Genomic DNA, 18409 nt, shown 5'->3' on the forward strand with positions numbered 1-18409 from the left:
CGAGTGCACATTGTAAGCCCGAAATCCTACGAGGATGAGATCCACTGTATCACCATTTCCATATTTTCAAGCTAAGAGAATATGGCATGATATTTGAGAAACATTACACGCAGGTCAGCAAAAACCCCGATATAGGACTTTTCCCGGGCGCAATGATTTACTCCGATAGACCTCGACAAGGGTACCACCAATCAGCCCGTAAGCTTTTCCAACTGCATGACCAGTCCTAATTCATCACTATAACTGGGCTCCCCTTCTCAGAATTTCTAAAAGCAGAGAAACTTTTCCAAACTACAACATTGTCTTGTGTTTCACCCATCACTTGCCACCATGTTTCTGATCGAAAGCTCGTATTCCCCTTATTGGGGTATTGTTCTGATCTTTGGTGGCTTTCTGGCAGCGCTGGTCCAGTTCCTCAAGCCTAAAGACTTGAAATCATCGGGTGGCAGCAAGAAATGGTCAATGCCGCCGGGGCCAGCAGGCATCCCAGTCCTGGGGAACCTGTGGGAGATGATGCAAGCCCGTCGTGATCCCAATGCATTCACTAACTGGGTGAGTTTTTTTTTTTTTTTTTTTTTCTTTGAGAACTGTTGCAAACCAATGTGCCTTGATGCTAACATTCAGCAGCTTGCCTCCATGATACCCTATGGTGACATGGTAACACTACACATGGGATCCCAAACATGGGTTCTGCTCAACACGGACCGAGCAGTATCCGAAGTCATTGCCAAGCGCGGCAGAATCACCAACGAAAGACCTCACATGCCAATTGCGAGTGACCTTGTAAGCAACGGCAAACGCACAGTGATTAGGCAAGAGGAGGAATGGAGAGAGGGACGTCGCGTCATGCACCATCTACTCAGCGGCTCGAATCTCAAGGTCTATGCGGGCATGCAGGAGCTCGAGAGTATAGATATGCTGCGCAAGTATCTGCGAGAGCCAAAGCAGTGGTATGCCCACAACTTTCGATATGCCACATCCGTTCTTTACAGGCTCGTGATGGGTTACCCCCTGAACAAGACTACCAAGGAGCTCGACGACTACCAGAGGGTCACCATTGAGTTTGTTGCGTCCATCAACCGGAGCTACATCGATTTCTTCCCTGCCTTTAGCAAGCTTCCCCATGCTCTGCAACCTTGGAGAGAGTTCTGGACTAAAATGGGCGCATTCCATCGCCAGGTCTTTCATGATTGGTGGACACCCGTCAAGGCCGCAGTGAAGCAGGGCGCCGCGCCGCCCTCGTTTGTTCGCGATGTTCTTCTCCACCCGGATCTGAGATACGCCGGAGACGATGAAGAAGCAATGTACCTGGCCACGTCTGTCATGGCTGCTGGAGGCGACAATACCCGCATGACCATCAACACGTTTATCATGGCTATGCTGTCGCACCCCGACGCCCAGAAGAAGGCGCGCCAAGAGGTTGATCGAGTCTGCACAGAGGGCGACTCGCTCAGACTGCCCCGAATGTCTGACCTGACGGAAATGCCCTACATCGCCGCCATGATCAAGGAGGCTCTCCGGTGGAGACCTACTGTCCCCATTGTCCCGCCACACCAACTGACAGAGGACGTTGAGATCGATGGACACTTAATGCCCGCCGGCACAGTCTTCCTGATCAACTCGATTGGCTTGTCCAAGGAGTTTGACCATGCCAACGACTTCCTGCCTGAAAGATGGATCGATGGTTCAGAGAGCCGCACATCGGCCAACTTCTGGGGTTTTGGAGGTGGCCGCCGCATATGCGTTGGCTGGAAAGTGGCAGAGCAAGCTCTGTTCATTGCATTTGCCCGTTTGATTTATTGTTTCGAATTCACTTCGGTCAGTTCACCTGTTATATCCCGAACCTCTTTACTCTGGTGCTGTATTATAATGTGCTAACTCTTGAAAATATTTAGAATGGACCCATTGACGACACGATACTCAATCACCAGGTTGTTGGTGAGCCATTCCCCGTCAAGGCAACCGTTCGCAGTGCCGAGCACGCCGCTCTCATTGAATCGGAAGCTGCCAAGTACGAGACCTCGTTCTCTACCTTTGGAGCCAAATAAGCTTCCTCAGCGCATCCAGCAATGAAGGTCGGGCACGTCGGGCACGCCGGGCACAAGAACACGAAATAGACAAGCAAGCAGCTAGGACGGGATGATTCCCGAGATAGGATGAATGAAAGCCCCTTGAAGTAGATTGGATACATAGTTACGTTGTTATTCTTGTCACTGAATATTCTTGATCCCGCCGTACTTCTATGGACACTAGTGTGTAGTATATTCTACGATGGACAGGTCACCCTCAAAAAGATCCGGCCAAAGCCAGTTGTGGATTTATCATCCATAATACAATCTATAAAGATCACTGATCCTTATTATGCTGCTACCATCAGTAAGACCATGTTTCTGTGCGAGTCAAAATAACACTCTACAAACGACATGAAAATAGGCAACAACTTCAAATATCCACACTACCCGAAGCTGAGGTAAGATGCTAGAACGACTTGAGGATTTGATGGTTCAGAGGATACGCAAAAGCCAATCGGGGAATTCTGCAGCCGGAGAAAAGATGGCCTTGGAGGCATGTATCCAAGAAATGGCCGGGCAAAGTGCCGGCGGAAAATACCTGGGGATGTATCGCGCTTATGTGGGGAAATCTGATGCCCGACCGGAGAATTTGCTGCCGGAGAAAGGATGGGCTTGGGGCCATATCTAGAGAAATTATACGGGCAAACTGCCAGAGGAATGGGCAGAGGTTCGATTGTACATTAGAAAGCTGATGATTGCCAGGGAATTGGACTGTATTCTTGCGCATTTTATATCAATGTCTAAAAGTATCGTACCCCAAACGCCAAGACTAGTCTATAGTGTATATCATTTATAGTCTGACTCCGCTGTATCATGAGCTCAACAATTCCTCGCTAATCAATCATCTAATATCTTGAGAAAATATCTCGCCAGGCCGTTAACGTGCGTCAAGCCTTGCAGCGCTGATGTGATTAATGGCAACAAGCCAGCGTAGGATTCCTCCATTCCAGCATGTGATATGCAGAACTTGTAACTGAGAACCAGTGGAATCGGCGTGAAAGGATGTACCTGTTCAAGTCGCGGGTCAATTATCTATGAGCAAGAAGAGAAGGAGCCGAAACGAATCAGGTGGGGATTTACCTCAAAATCATTGAGTTGGGGCAGCAATGTGATGAGCCTGCCCAACTTGTCTGTGCTGTCGAGTGATCGTTGTTCGCTACTGTCAAAGGCCGATTCTGGGGTTTCGGGGCTCATTTGTTTGGCTTCGATGGTCTCGCAGAGCAGAAATATTGACATGTATGCACTCAGAGCGAGGAAAATCAAGATGGGATTAGGGTGCTCCTGGCTGGAATCGACTTGTCTCGAAATGATCTGTAATCGGTTCGAGAGGATCGAATTTACTGACTGGTGCTGTCGGTAGAAACTCGGAGGAAGGCTTTGGCCGCCGTATTCATTCATAAGCTGCCGCCTAAGGTTCACTACCCTGCCACAAACGGTAGCCATGATGGCTGACTCCGCAAAGGGGCCAATCTCGACTCCCATCAAAGGTTTTATCGCGTCGATTCCGCCAATGATATCAGAAGGATAGCACATGTCAATGGGCTGTCCACTCATGAAATGAGATTCTGGAGCGGGCAACAGGGTACCTATCTTTCAGAAGAAGGAAGGTAAGTATATGCACGCTGAGAAGATGAAAGGTTGGGTAAACAAACTTCTTTTTCATCAAAAGTCATTGGCAACCCATCGGCTATACTCGTAAAACGATCAATGATGTAAGCGACCCAGAAGGTCCGGCGCAATGACTCTTTATCGACCCAATCTCCTTGAAAGCCTAGTGGCAGCTGTCGGTCGACTTCAAATAACCTCATCAGGTGGACCAATCGGAAAGCTCTGCCTGCAGAGATCATGGCACGCCTGAACTGCTCGCTGATCATTTCATATATCGACAAGAGCAGCCAGGCTTGAGCCTGCTCGAGACCCATTACGGAATTGTCATGGCTTTCAATCTCAATCGAGTCCAGCAGCCGTCGCGTGCTTGTATACAGGCTGTGCTGAATCATATGGAACTGGCTGGAGAAGCATGCAGTCAAGGTCCACATGGCATATTGCAGGCCAAGTCTCGCCTTTGGTTTGTCCACCTCTTTAGACCAAGAAAAGTAGCGGACCTTGTGCAGGAACGGAGCAAATACATGGACGCGATCAAAATAGAGCTGATCTCTAACGGGATTGAAAAAATCAGAATCAGCGCCAAGGTGCCTTACTATATGCGATGAAGCAAAAGGCAATTTTGTTTACTCACAAATCGCTGCATACCAAGGGAGTTAGGAATGCTGGCCTTAGCAGAGACTCGGCTGTTGGATATATGAAATTCGAGTAAGGGTCTTCGGGGCACCCAGTAAAGTTTGCCAGTACCGGCAGAAGATGACTGTCGATTGGTGATAGCAAGCCCTCGCTCGTGGTGATGGTATGGCCCGTGTCTGGCATTGGCTCCGCCGAGACTGGAGGCATTATCTGCTGAATATGATCCTCATTGCTGCGGTTTTCACTGATTTCGACGACTTGACCCTGCCCAAGTTTGTCCGTTTGACTCTTTTCATATTCACTTAAGCGAGCTTCAAGAGTGGCTTCATGTTGACGAGAACTGTCAGTCGCAGGGGTACGCATCAACTGATTGCCCGTATCCTCCGGGCACGATCCTCTTCTTTAATGATAGACGCACCTATTTTGTTTTTAAGAGCATTGACATGCCCTTTCTTTGGGCCTCGCGCCGAGACCTCTCCATTCGTGATACATGTGGCCCCCGAGATGGTGCAAGCGAGGCACTGTGGTTTATTTCGATCGCATCGGAGTTTTTTCCTTCGACACTCTTCGCACTAGGGTTGACAAGTTCTTAATGATTGATGCTTTGAAGGTGAAGGGGGAATGGCGATGGATTACGCGCAAGCAATGCGTTGCTGAGTAAAGTGGAAGAAAGTAGAATCTACTTACTGCGGAACCCTGCTGCTGTCGTTGCTTGACCTGTGTCATTTCCATCTGAGAATGGCAAACAAAAGGACAATTGTTTTCCACAACCGGAAGAATCAAGGAGCGCAAGGGAGTGTCTAAAGAAGATATTCTGTACTGTCGTGTATATCAATGTGAATCTGTACATTCTTTGTTTCTACATCTTTGATTCCGGCCGGCGACTGCAGCTTATGTTACATCATTGGCCCAAGGACCAATCTCGGCCGCCTCCAGGGATGTCATATATGGTGGGGCGCCGGCTGCCCCTCGCTGCCCTGAAGAAGCTGCACACACATTGCAAAGACACGATGCGAGGACAGGCTGTTTGCCATCGCAATAGCCATACACGTGTGTGTGTTTTGCACATGTTCCAATCGTTATAGCGTGTGATATCTTTATAGACCCTTCTTCTCACAACCAGGGCTGGGGCTGCAGTGGATGGCAGCCTTGGCTTGATGTTGTAAGCAAGCATGCTGTGGCGCCGACGCTGTCACGATCCTGAAGAAAGAATGCATGTCTTGGCGTAAGACCATACCGTGTAAGCTGACAGGCATCTTTCAATCCTAGCCTTACTCTCTCTGTTGCCGAGTGATTGGGAATCTGCGGCAAGAGATTCGGCAAGTCGTTTGCAGGGTACCTTGGGTCATGGTATGTTGTCGGAAGTACCCGTGCCACTTGCCTACGTAATAGAAGGATCGTCGACTAAACAACCACAATCATGGGTTAGGGTGGGCTCGCGACAGGCTTTGACAGGGCGGCGATTTATACATAGATACATACTAGGTGGAGGCGTGGCAGGGGAAAAAAAAAGCAGCAACCATCAAACACCCGGCCGGCCGGATGGCGATACTATACATACCCGCCCTGTACCATCTCGACTCTTTTTACTGTTACCATAATGCGGCAAAAGTGAGGGCTCCACACTTGGCGTAGAACTAAAGCGGACCTATATCGCAATGCAACAACCCAAGGGTGAAGTTATGGGGGGGGGCCTCACTCATCACCGGCGTGCCGATGGTGTCGAAGAAGAGAAAGGGAGAGGGAGAGACCAGACCCCTTGAAATGCACAAGGCTAGGTAATCTGATCTGATTGGCGTCGGCGGCAACGTGGTCAAAGAAGACCCTGCCAAGCCTGCACCACGCAACTTTCGTGGTTATATGGGTAACTTTTAGATACCTAGGCTGCCTGATTGGGTCGGGTAGGTATCCTTGGCTTGTACGGGTACGGGTGCAAGTTGTGCAATTTTGGTGCTGCTAAGCTGTATACGTACATAGAGACTACATACTATAATCACGTTTTTAAGAGATCCCCCGTCGATGCGTGGTAGGCAGGGAGTCTAAAACATAGGCCCTGCGATCACCGTTGACCTTGAACATGACCAGGCTCCGCGGCTCGCCCGCGGGGGAGAGGGGAGAGAGGGGGGGGGGCCTTGTCTTTATGGCCCAAATCGACCATTTCTCATGGCTGGGATGAAAGGCCATGGGGGGTTGCATGCACTAGTAGTCACGATTCGACTTGTACCCGCAAAACCCCGCCAATGCTTGACACAAATCCTCTAGCCTAGGTTTGTGCAGCGGAGAGTATCAGTGCACAAACTTGTCCTTACCTTAAGGATATCGCCGCAAGTCGCTGATGCATGTTGCTATCTTGCAGCATCGTCAAAGAGGGCGTTACACGTAATCTGCACTGCAATGTGGGTTTTCCACTCCACTCCTTTGTGTGCACGTTCGGCCTTGACTCAAGAGATACTGTGTATCATGCATGCATAGTTTATAGTTTGAATCTTCAACCCCACGATACGCTTTATCATTTATTTGCCCCATAAAAGGAGTGCAACAAGACCCCCAATTTCGGCATTACCATCAGAGATAGTATATGAAGCTTCCGCTATTACCTGCCTCGGAGATATTCGGCGCAGAGTACACGATCATGTAAAGGCTCGTCTTCGGCATATGAGTCAGCGAGACCCGAGTATGTCCAACGCCATTGGGCGAGTCAAAGCCGTGCTTGGGACCGTGTTTCAGTCAATACCTGGCCATTGATGCGGAGAAGCACAACCTGGGGCGATCTGAATACTCAAACCGTTGCATTCAGGTCCCGCTCATATCGTCCAGCGAGGTGAAAATGGCCGTACTTTTGGAACCATGTGGACAACACCTTGGAGTTTTCCGCATCCATGTAACGGAGCCACGATGCCTGCATATGCGCAGCTTGACCTCGACATCCGTGTTGCATTCGGCATGTGCGAGAGGCCTCAGCTCGTACACGGAAGCAGCTTTGGCTCCCGAGTCCAGAACATCCTGTGTCTCCAGTTCTGGATCAGAGCTGTTAAGGCTTAATGCGTGGCACCACAACGGCCCGTACCACAAATCCTCGAGCGCCTCGAGATCCGATTCTACGGCGGGTCCAGAGATTGAGCCTCAAGGTTGAATGCATATTTGACTTTCGCGAAAGTGTTGGCTAGCGTGTTGACCTATATCTTGACCCTAGATGATAGAGACTCGGGGATCAGCAAAAAGACCGATGGGATGTCTTCTGCCTCGAATGTTTTGGAGTAGTTTTCGAGGAAGTCGGCGGAACTCGTGAGTGGCATCGAAGATAACGGAACCGGTAGATTCACCCGTGTGAATGACCTTTCCAAGTGGAAACCAGATTGAAATATGCTTTGGCTCCTATATCAACCCATGGTTAGTAAATACTAAGATTCAAGGTTGAGCTAGCAGAGTAACTCTTTCTGTAGCCTAAATACCTGAAGAAAAACATGGAATCCACCAATTACTGGAAAACAGCGGAAGAGAGTTGGGTCAAATGCAGTCACTACGAGAAGTTTTGAGATTGGTGGAGGAAGTTTTGCAGGATTTCTTCGAAATTCTTGCTCGAAGCACTGAAATACGATAGGCTACAGGTTGGGCTTTGCCGAATCGATGCCCGGAACATCCTTGGCCCTCGCGGCCAATTGGTTGAGACTATCGTAAGCAGTGCCGGATGCAAACGAGCTGAGCTCGGTCGCAAAGCGGATAATCTCACCGTCCCTCTTCTTCTTCCAGTTGAGGCTGAACTAGAGAGGCGACCCATAATATGTGAAGGTTGAATTGTAGTGGCGTTTGCCGTTTACAGGAGCTGACCCAAACCAGTTCGCAACACGTTGCTGTTACCATTGGGACATACTTCAGCTGTTGCTCGTCACTATACTGATGTTGCACTGGCATAATCGGTACCCACCGCAGATTACCTGCTCGGGTATATTAGATAGATGTTCATCACCTTTCTGTTGTAGATCGTAGGATCATCTCAGACATGTTTCATTGCCCCTTCGATCACATATTCCCTTTAATATTGGCTTAGGTGAGAACTGGCTAGTCTGAAGCATTGTGGCTAGCGATTGGCCAATGGCACCCCACCAGAAGCTTACGGCTTTATTGTGGCTGGGGCCTGGATTTCTTCAGCAACATGCTTCAAGGAGGGAAAAGTTAGAGTTTAGTCATGATGGCAGCTGTAAGATTGGAGATCATAAATGGCAAAGGGTGGCAAGCACAAGTCCTAGGTGGCGTTGATTATCAAGATAATAAGAGTCCCCTCTATACATAAGATATGCACAAAACTATAGTAAAGTAACGCCGAAAGTGGAGTTACAAAAGCCCGGAATTTTGAGCCTATAGCTTTCTCTAACAATAACCTTGGACCAATCAATTCTTGCATGGTATTTTCAGATAGCCCCTGCTTTAGGATGCTGTTTGAACAAGGCAAATCATAATATGTTTTTGTTATTGAAACCATGCAGATTGGTGAGGAGCTCGGGAAAAAGAAAAGTTAGGTGGGTGCTTAGACACTGGTGCAATATTATGACCTAGATGGATTCTGTGGGTACCAACGCTTATTCTGAATCTCAACAAACCCCGGAGCTTATAGTTTCTGGATCCACAGGATTGCGCGATGGACAAAGCCGAGCTGGCTGACTCATCCAACCATTGTCAAGCATTCACACAAGGCATGTCAGACCGGAGTTTATCGGTTAGGCAGTAGTAGGCGGGCGGCCAATCAAGCTCGCATCTATTGTTGCATGTTATGTTTTGCAATTGGTTTTGATCCTACTTGGAGAATTGTATATATATCATCCTAGAATAAAGGTTGCAATAATCTCAATCTATCCTGGTGCAGCGACCATAGCCCTCTACGTTTGATACTTTCCTCCCTTGGTCGGGCCACAGCATATATTGTCCATTTCAAGATCAGTTTCCTCTATTTACAAATTGATCAGGCATATGCTATCACAACCCAAAGAGAGAGCATCAAAACAATTGTCTTAGCGCCATGGGTGTCGTCGTTGACTACAAAAAGCCAAACCATGGCATTTTCCGCGTCCTCCCAGATGCGTGGGTTCCATACGCTGAACTGATGCGTCTTGACCGACAAGCTGGATTCTGGGCTTTTTACTGGCACTACTTGATCGGTCTTGGTTTCGCTGTCAACATCAAGCCTTTCTCCAACGACCTTGATCTCGGTTCCATTGCCTTTCTCGCCGCGTATATGGGTCTATGGACTGTCATCTTTCGCGGTATCACCTGTACGTGGAACGACAATCTAGACCAGGACTTTGATCGACAAGTCGCTCGCTGCCGAGTGCGACCAATCCCCCGTGGTGCCGTATCCACCTTGCAGGCACACTTCTTTACTGCTGCTCTGTCTGCTGCTGGAGCCTGTCTCCTTTTCCCTTATGGTGAATCGACACTATACCATGCTGGAGTGGACAGCGTGCTCTTGTTCATCTACCCTCTCTTGAAGCGTTATACGCACTATCCCCAGGTCGAACTCGGATTTGGCTTGTCTTATGCCATCTTTTTGGTTGCTGCGTCGATCGGAAAGGATCCACTGCAGCCTCTGTTGGATTCGTCGTTGGATTTCTCATCCCGAGTCTCCAAGGTCATCCAGTCCCCCCTGGCCCAGTCCGCTGCGTGTCTCTACGTGGCTGGTATTCTCTGGACTGTCATCTTCGACACCATCTATGCTCACCAGGATTATTTGGATGACTTGAAGGCTGGAGTCAAGGGACTTGCCGTGCTCCTTGGCAGGAAAGGAACAAAGCCTGCCTGCTATATCATGGGTGCCGTGCAGATTTACTGCCTGGTTCTGGCGGGTCAGCTGGCAGAATTTGGAGAAGTCTACTATGCTATTTCATGTGGTGGAACGGCTCTCACTCTGGCATGGATGATCTGGGTCACTGATCTGGAAGATGGTGCCAGTTGCGCTTGGGCATTTGGCCGTGGAAGTGCCTACCCCGGTGCCGCGATCTCGGTCGGGCTTTTGGCCGAGTTCTGCGCCAGAAAGTACGTATTCTGATGGATTCCTTCGGGTCCCCAGTCGTACCGCGCATGCGAGGTGAGCCACGTGGTCGACGGGAGAAGGAAACAGCACAGTGTCCCCCCGTACTGCGGGTCACAACACAATTAGAACTGACGAGCATACTACTACTTCAATTACCTACCTAGGTAGGTAGCATTGGTATGGAGGGAGTATGTAGGAGTGGGGGTACAAAGGGTCCATGCAGGGATCTGTAGAGTTGATTTAGCATCGCAAGTAGTTTTAGAGTTTAGATACTAGGCGAGTTCCTGGCAAAAGAATTTATATATGATGCATATGAATGAGTATAGGCAGCTCCTTATCGAAGCTTGTGCCAGTCGTGACCACCCTTGTCACATCGACGTGGAATAATCTATCTTGCCTACGGGATTGTGACCAGAGTATGACAGATAGCAAACATAGTTAATCCAAGACGTGCTGAGGAGATACACCATGTGGGAGACGCGAATGAGATCAACAGGAGCATGCATAATCACCACCAGGATGGAATGGTTGTAACGATGCATGGTGCGACAGCCGAACTCGGAGAACTTTTCTACGGGCACATTCCATGTCACACAGGCTCATTTGTGATGTAGAAAGCTGTAGGACGGTCAGATGCATATTACATGTGCTGGTTGATGCCTTTGTGCATTGTGTAAACACTCCATCGGTCTTTTCCTAAATGTCCGCCCCAGGAATACTGGCTCGCAGGTGCCCACAGTGGGTTGGTTGTTGGTCACCAAGAGGCCCATAACGCGGCGGCTGCCGGTTACGACTACCACGCGCCGAAATCATATTTGAGGAATTTCTATATTTACCATGATTAGTAACTATCGATCAATAAAGCAAGCTAGTTATAATGATGAATATTGTTAGATATGCACATCTCCCATTTTACATATTGGAAAAGATGAGAATATGCTAAGAAATCATCGACTTGTGCATAAGGCTTGGCCGTTATGCAGCGGGGTATCCTAGTAATATCGTTTTTGCTCAGTTTGTGGAAAAGAATTGAAGGGTCCTAGTACCCAGAGTAGGTATTTAACAAACAATAACGGATCGGGATACATGGGTTTAGTTAAATAAAATGCATGAGTCCTGCGGAGTCATCAACTCTCGTAGCCCATTGAAAACAACCATTAAGCCGGAGGCTCTGAGGTAAGCTCCGGGGTCCGATGCTTTTATCCGTCAAAATGAGATTTGTACCCATTTCTTTGGACTACTTATCACACGTGCTTTACGGGCTGGAATCAAGCCCGAGAAAACACAGTGGGTCGGATTTCTTATGCGGTTTTTTGGTCATAATTTCTCCGAGTCGGCGTGTTGAAGCAACACGGGTCTAGGCCCACCGGCGAAAGCTAAAGCCGAATGAATATGATCCATAAGCATGTTTGCGGGCCGGGTACCAGATGCAGAGCAGGGGTCTCTCTTTCTGGTTAGTGAATCTGCACGCCGTTCTGTATGCCAAATGTACGGCAATGTTGGCTGTCAACTGCACATTGAAATGCAACATGGCTGACTAGTGCTTATGGGTCCGGATAACTTGTCTGCTTGAGCGGTTTCGAGGACCCGAGTGAGAAACACGCAGGATCCATGGATTCAAAGACTGTGGTTCGGCACGTTCCCATCCCCGCTGAGTGGCTTGGGTTTTCGTCTCACTTCTCACTCCTTCAACGGTGCTGTTGCTTCAAAGTTTCATGATCGATCCAACTGAATTGTGTTCTCCCTCCACTGATTACTAGGTAAATGTTAGCCACATTGATTGTGGCGGCAAGCATAAAGCTGAGAAATACATTGCCGCACGGCTTTACTCTTTGTTTTTCTTGTCTTTTGTAATCGTTTCTGACTCTCACCGCTACTTTCTCTTCGCGGCTACTTATCTCTTGATTCAAAACCTTGCGCTCAAGCTTGAAAGATATTCCCCCATACTATTTCATATCAATCAGTCACAAATATGGTGACCATTGAAGATTTTGGCCGTGTTGGTGCTGTTGGAAATGTTGCTGCTCGCAGCATAAAGGACGAATCGGTATTCCGTTCGACAGAAAACGACTATGAAATTCCCATCAGAAAGTCAATACTTGTCAATGATCTCTACCCAACTCGAGAGCCCGTCGCTGATCCTGGTGATATAATGGAGGTAAAACTGTCCCAAGAAAATGAGGTACGTGAATTGCCTTTTGTGCTTTCAAACATGACTTGGTTGCAATAAGCGAGGCATGTGTTGACCACGAATACAGTCTGGCGTCGCCGTTACAAAAGGGACATTATTTCGCCTAGTTGATTTCGCCCCAGCGGCGGCAACATCTTTACAAGCCGCCAACAACGTTGACTTGGCCGTCGTGGTCAAGGGCTCGTTCAAGATTATCCTTGAGTCGGGCGAAGAGCGCATGATCAACTGCGGCGATGCAGCAGTTCAACGGGCCAACGTACGTAGGTGGATCAACATGTCTAACAATGGACAAGACTCGGGGCAGATACTATTTATCGTGCAAGGGATCCAAGATAATCACGTGGATGGTCCGTTGATTGCCAGAGCTCATGGTAAAATCGGACAGACCCATGTCAAAGTTTCTGATCATAAGCCCGTTGTTTACGCAAGGAATGATGACAGTTTTGATTGGAGGCATGACTACAGGAGATATGACGATAAATTTGATAGCGAGTTTTGATGAGTTGCAAAATACTTCCAAAATACCATCTCCCATTTTTTTTTTGGACCAGCCAGGTTTCATAATGGATGCCTTTACATTTGAACGCACATAGGTATAATATTCCCATTGATTTGTCTTGAAGCCGAGTCTAGTCTTGGCACAGCTTACCCCACGAAAGGTTCAAATGATACAAATTAAATACCCGGCAAGTCAGGGAATTTTGGGTGGCACTTCCTACTCTCCCCGCACTACCATACGCGACGTTGCTTACTACGCGCGACGCAGGAAAACGATGGATAAACTGCAACGGAAAATGAACAAGTGAATCTATCGAGCTATGCAGCCACAAAGAGCGATGATCGTATCAAGAGATCTGTTAATCTAGGTTGACAACTATGGCTACGAAAGTGGCTTGTGGAAGTAAAACGGCGGACAAGCCCGTCTGGCCAGGGGTCGTGGGTGCTAGCACGTGACACCACGTCCCGGAAGATTCGAATAGTAGGACCAGCGTATCATCCACCCTGGATGAAGAAAGCCTCTTCGTTATCCGCAATCTCCAACCTCCCTAGAGCTTGTGCATGCTAATTTGCAAACGCACAAAAGTACATATTCAACGTCGTTGCATTCCATGGCCACGACCTCTCGAGGAACCGGATGCTGTTGCTTTGCGATATTTGACCTGCCGTCATCAGTCAGTTCGATTCTACGAAGACCAAGGACATCGAATTTGCTTATAATCTTCGTAATATCTGAAACTTCCACTGTTTCTTCTACAATCACCCCAATATCTGGCTGTACGAACCGAACCTATCCCGAGGTCGCATTGGCGTAGTCAGCACTTTTGGAACCGAATACCAGTGTGCCGGTGGACAAAGCCAATCCTTATTCCCTCGAGACCGTTAGAACGTTTAGGTCTCAACGGGTGATGGTGTCACAACCATGCAGGGGTATGCCGTAAGGGCCAGTTAATTGCCTACCAATATATGTAGGTATTTTGGGAACCCGCCCGTGCGGCATTACGGCTATACTTGACCGTCTGTGCGAAGAAACTACGATTTAGTGACTATAGCGGCGACTATAGCGTCCCTCAGTTGCTTTGCCATGCGACAATGTCGTAAACCCCCCCTGTCTTGGCGTTCCATGAACCATAACGCCGGGAAGCGATGATCCTAACGCAACACCAGCTTCGCTTACAAAGAACCTTTGACGATAGCTTCTCAAGTCGCTTTGAGATGTTCGGGCCCGAAGGAGTCTGGCGTCTGCTCCAAAAGGTGCCCTGGCCTCCGGTACTTTCTCTCCGGTCCTTTCTCTCAGGCAGTGCCGGAAGGTGACGTACATTTGAAGATGTGCCGTGATTGCATATTCCCCCGACCGGACCTATTTTTGAGCATGCAATGGCTGGCAGATCTCTTTAGCTCCATCCAACACGCTACCGTATACGCCATGGCTTGCTTACAATGCGGGGTTCGGGGCGGTTCAGCTCTAGCATTCGGGGTATCTGCGTGCTACGCAGCTGTATGAGGACTATACGTTTTCCGCGATGAATTCATCATCAAAAAGTGATTTTCTGTTGCAAGACTACCTCAGCACTCATCCTCCAGGATTATTGCGGGTAGATCTGTGAGACGAGTGGCGCAAGGACCGACCCGCTCTGCCTGCATGGTTACACAAAAGGTTTCTCCGAGCGGCACAGCCAATCGATTCCACTTGGATCCAACCTACCTAACCTAGAGAGTACGCAGTAAGCTACAGCACATCCATGGTACCCTGTAGAAACTATATCGCATCTAACCACAACGCCAGCAGACTACAATATGAAGCTCCACACTGGTAGCTACAGTACGCTCACAGAGTGGATTTACTAGATGCGGCACAATAGACTGTTTGGACAGCTGATTGTCTCATGGTTTTCCCGCCTAGCCCAACACATCATCAGTTGCAGCCTGCATGCAGCAAACGACTCGGGCATTTGTAAGCAGCGGACAAGGAGAATACGCTAGAATTCATGGCACCTAGCATCATGCAATTTGTAATCCAAGCTCGCCTTACATTGCTGGCAACTATATCAATGCCACGATCATACGTGAATTGAACGTGAGATAACTCAACATTCACTCACAAAACAAAAGAAAAATCTCATCACCTAGCAATTTCACCATGTCGTCATACGTTATCACTGGAGCTTCGAGGGGCCTGGGAGTAAGTGCCGCCAAATGCAGAACATTTCTTTTTGGGTGTCAATGGCCTGACAGATGCGCGCATCAATAGTTTGCCTTCCTCAAGGAGTTCTCTAGCAACCCCAACAACACCGTCATTGGTCTTGCCCGAAATGCATCCGCCCTCAAGGAGAAGGTTGCATCGGAACTGCCTGGCCGATCCAACATTCACGTCTTTGCCGCCGATCTCACCAACTATGAAGATTTCAAGGTAAGCCGCATCAATGCCACTGGATATCGCTTCATACGGTTTTACTCACACGTTTCGCAAAACCTCAGACTGCTGCCGAGCAGACCTCAGCCGTCACTGGTGGTGCCGTCGACTACCTGGTTGCAAACGCCGCTTCCGTCTCATCAAATGAAGAGTACAATCCACTTGGAGACTTGTGAGTCTTGCCTTTTCCCTGTGCACTTAGAATAGAGGAAACTGATAGGGTTGAGCAGGCCTGTTTTGACGGCCGCCGAGAGCCTCCGCAACTCAGTTGAAGTCAATGTGATTGGCAACATGTACTTCATCAGTGCCTTCCTCCCTCTCATTCTCAAGGGCAAGGTCAAGAAGATCATTTCCCTGAGCACAGGAATGGCCGACATTGACTTGATCAATGGGTACGATATTGAGATTTCAGCAATGTACGCCGCCTCCAAGGCGGCCTTGAACGTCATTATCGCCAAGTACAACGTACAGTACAAGAAGCAGGGCGTCCTCTTTCTTTCCTACAGCCCAGGAGTTGTCGACACGGGCAACTTTGACGCCTCAACCTGTATGTGCATCTCCTCTTTTCACTCTATTTCGATAATTGAAAAACATGTTGGACTGACCACGGAACCTCTTCTCCCACACAGTGACCCCTGAGCAGCTTCAGCGACTGCAGACCATGTTTGGAGGTTTCGCCAAGTACGCACCCAACTTTGCGGGTCCCGTCCCCACGGAAGTGGCCGTCAAGCAGGCGGTTGAGGTCTGGGAGAATGCCAGCCTTGAAAAGGGCGATGGCGGCGCATTCATCTCTCACCTGGGCAACAGGCAGTGGCTGTAATCAGTAATACGGACTGATATGAGCAATTAGTATATCTTAACACTTGTATATAGTGTCATCGCAAGAAGTCCTGAGACTATGATGAATTAGCTAGATTATACTTGAGAATAACAATGATACCTTATCCCAAAAAGCATTATCGGGCTGTTAATCATGGACTAGTGCTTGGAGACTATAATTAGAAAAGGGGAAAAAAGTATTTAATCATGTGCGGGGGGGTGTGGCTCCCCCGCGTAGTCAGCGACCATGTTTTAATGTTGGGTTTGGTTTAATGTACTACTGTGGTTTTATGGGCATGCTTTAGCTTGTGGACCGTGAGTTCTTGGTTCGTGCGCACGCAAGTTGTGCACATTTGGTGCTGTCAAATTGTACTGTGTATGATCGCGCTTTTGGGAGTTCCCCGTCGGTACTTGACATGGATGCAAAAGCTTTGGCCTGCGACCGCAGCAAGATAATTACACAATGCTAGAAGAAGCTCTATCTATGCTGGTAGCTTGCGAGCGTTGTTGTTGAGGCACGGGCCACCAGGACGCTGGTCTATAGCCTACTAACCTAGGTACCTTCAAGCCCTGGCTGGCCGCTATCATAATCACAACGCTATTACGTATTCACGAGCTTCTCGGTATCAGGTTCGGGCCCAGGGTGTATAGACCTGGTCGGGGTTTAATGCTTGATGGTCGATATCCCAGCGATCATTGCCTAGAGTCGAGGCGCGAAACAATATACGTATATACTTGGTACATGGCGATTCTTGTAGGAATACCTCAGACAACGGAATATTTTGGATCGAGACAAGCTTCCTTGGAATAAGCGCCAAGTTAGACTTCAAGGGAAACCAGGGTACAAGTCCGAGTGGGCTTGGATCTCCCGTTGTGGCGATCGCCGGGGGGATATCGTCTCGGGACTGGCTCCGGGACCTTTAGTGCAGTGCGGATCGTCCCATAGCACCAGCACCAGGACCAGGAACGGCTTTGTCTAACTGCATATTTACCGTGTAATGTGTTCGCACACTGTTCAGATGTAGCGCAATTCTGTTTATCTGCTGTCCCTGCTCCACCTACACTGCCGTGCTGCGTACACCGTTATATACTAGGTATCATCGCGGAACCTCGCGATTGGCGGAGCAGCGACCCATTAGCCTGCATCAGACCACATCAGAACACCCACTAGGTCACTAAATCTGTGTGGACTTCAGGGCCCTACCTCCACTGCGGTAGGCTGACTGATACTCACTGGGCGAGACCCGAAATATTTGCTGGTGCAATACCCGATTTACTCTTCACATACCGAGCACACTAACGGCCGTACGCATCCTTCTGGCCACAGCAGGCTTGGCAGTATTAGTACACGACAAGGTTTCCCTTGTAGCATTGCGTTGGATAGGATAGGAGCTGCAATCAGCCCGTCTAGGAAATTTACACAGACGTTGTTGGCATTCCAAGCGACACGGCCAGGATTGCATAGATACTATTATGTCAAGATTATGCAATGTGCCACCCGTGAGTCTCACAAATTCCACATGCTTTGGAGATTATTCATCTGCAATCGACGTTCTGCTCCTACCCAGGAGGCACATTATCTTATCAATCTTTTTTGGTATAGTACAACGTTTCGAATTCAATCCTTCGGGCCATCCTTCAACCCTAAATGCAGATCGCTTGATGTTGGTGTGGTGCGGGATATACTCTCTACCGGCCATATCTGTAAAAGTGGGAGCTCCACACCAAGCTCGAGCTAGTGTAGAGATATATACGCGCCTCCGCAACAGTCGGTACTCGGCCCTGACTCTTCCCCATCGCCAATCTTTTGAACATTCGGCGCTTTACTTCGGGTTCGAAGAAAGTCATCAATGAGACCGAGTACCATGGTTATCGCCATGCCGGACACAGACACCTCACGGTCAGGTCAGCCTTCACCGTTCGAGTTGCGGACTGCCATCTCAGTGGCTCGGCCTTGCTCAAGTCGGGCACATCGTAACGGTGTTTGAGGTGCGAAGTACTACCTCTCACTTTATCACAGGTGACACATTCGCCCTTGCTCACTCAGGATTCTGACACATCAATGTCGAGATCCAGATGCTACCTCAAACGCCACTCGCTTACCTCAGGAGCGGCACCTTTGAACATGACCCTGTGGTATCACAACCAAT

General features: G+C 48.8%; 5 protein-coding genes across 5 annotated transcripts; 4 read left to right on the top strand and 1 right to left on the bottom strand.

The window, feature by feature from the left end:
- Positions 1-330: 330 nt before the first annotated feature.
- PFICI_01577 (uncharacterized protein) lies at positions 331-2048 on the top strand (the record flags this gene model as incomplete). The annotated part of the gene is made up of 3 exons (XM_007830158.1): positions 331-552; positions 628-1818; positions 1896-2048. 3 exons carry the CDS (start codon positions 331-333, stop codon positions 2046-2048), a joined length of 1566 nt encoding a protein of 521 aa, XP_007828349.1.
- An 861-nt stretch (positions 2049-2909) lies between these two features.
- Positions 2910-4520, bottom strand: PFICI_01578 (uncharacterized protein; the record flags this gene model as incomplete). The annotated part of the gene is made up of 4 exons (XM_007830159.1): positions 2910-3080; positions 3153-3662; positions 3725-4229; positions 4312-4520. 4 exons carry the CDS (start codon positions 4518-4520, stop codon positions 2910-2912), a joined length of 1395 nt encoding a protein of 464 aa, XP_007828350.1.
- Positions 4521-9327: 4807 nt separating this feature from the next.
- Positions 9328-10353, top strand: PFICI_01579 (uncharacterized protein; the record flags this gene model as incomplete). The annotated part of the gene is made up of 1 exon (XM_007830160.1): positions 9328-10353. The coding sequence occupies one exon, from the start codon at positions 9328-9330 to the stop codon at positions 10351-10353; it is 1026 nt and encodes a 341-aa protein (XP_007828351.1).
- A 1957-nt stretch (positions 10354-12310) lies between these two features.
- Positions 12311-13028, top strand: PFICI_01580 (uncharacterized protein; the record flags this gene model as incomplete). The annotated part of the gene is made up of 2 exons (XM_007830161.1): positions 12311-12520; positions 12597-13028. The coding sequence occupies 2 exons, from the start codon at positions 12311-12313 to the stop codon at positions 13026-13028; spliced, it is 642 nt and encodes a 213-aa protein (XP_007828352.1).
- A 2139-nt stretch (positions 13029-15167) lies between these two features.
- On the top strand, positions 15168-16260 carry PFICI_01581 (uncharacterized protein; the record flags this gene model as incomplete). Its single annotated transcript, XM_007830162.1, has 5 exons — positions 15168-15209; positions 15279-15437; positions 15506-15612; positions 15671-15987; positions 16070-16260. 5 exons carry the CDS (start codon positions 15168-15170, stop codon positions 16258-16260), a joined length of 816 nt encoding a protein of 271 aa, XP_007828353.1.
- Positions 16261-18409: the final 2149 nt, after the last annotated feature.

Source organism: Pestalotiopsis fici (genome assembly GCF_000516985.1).
Source record: "Pestalotiopsis fici W106-1 unplaced genomic scaffold PFICI_Scf_1, whole genome shotgun sequence".
NCBI lineage: Eukaryota > Fungi > Ascomycota > Sordariomycetes > Amphisphaeriales > Sporocadaceae > Pestalotiopsis > Pestalotiopsis fici.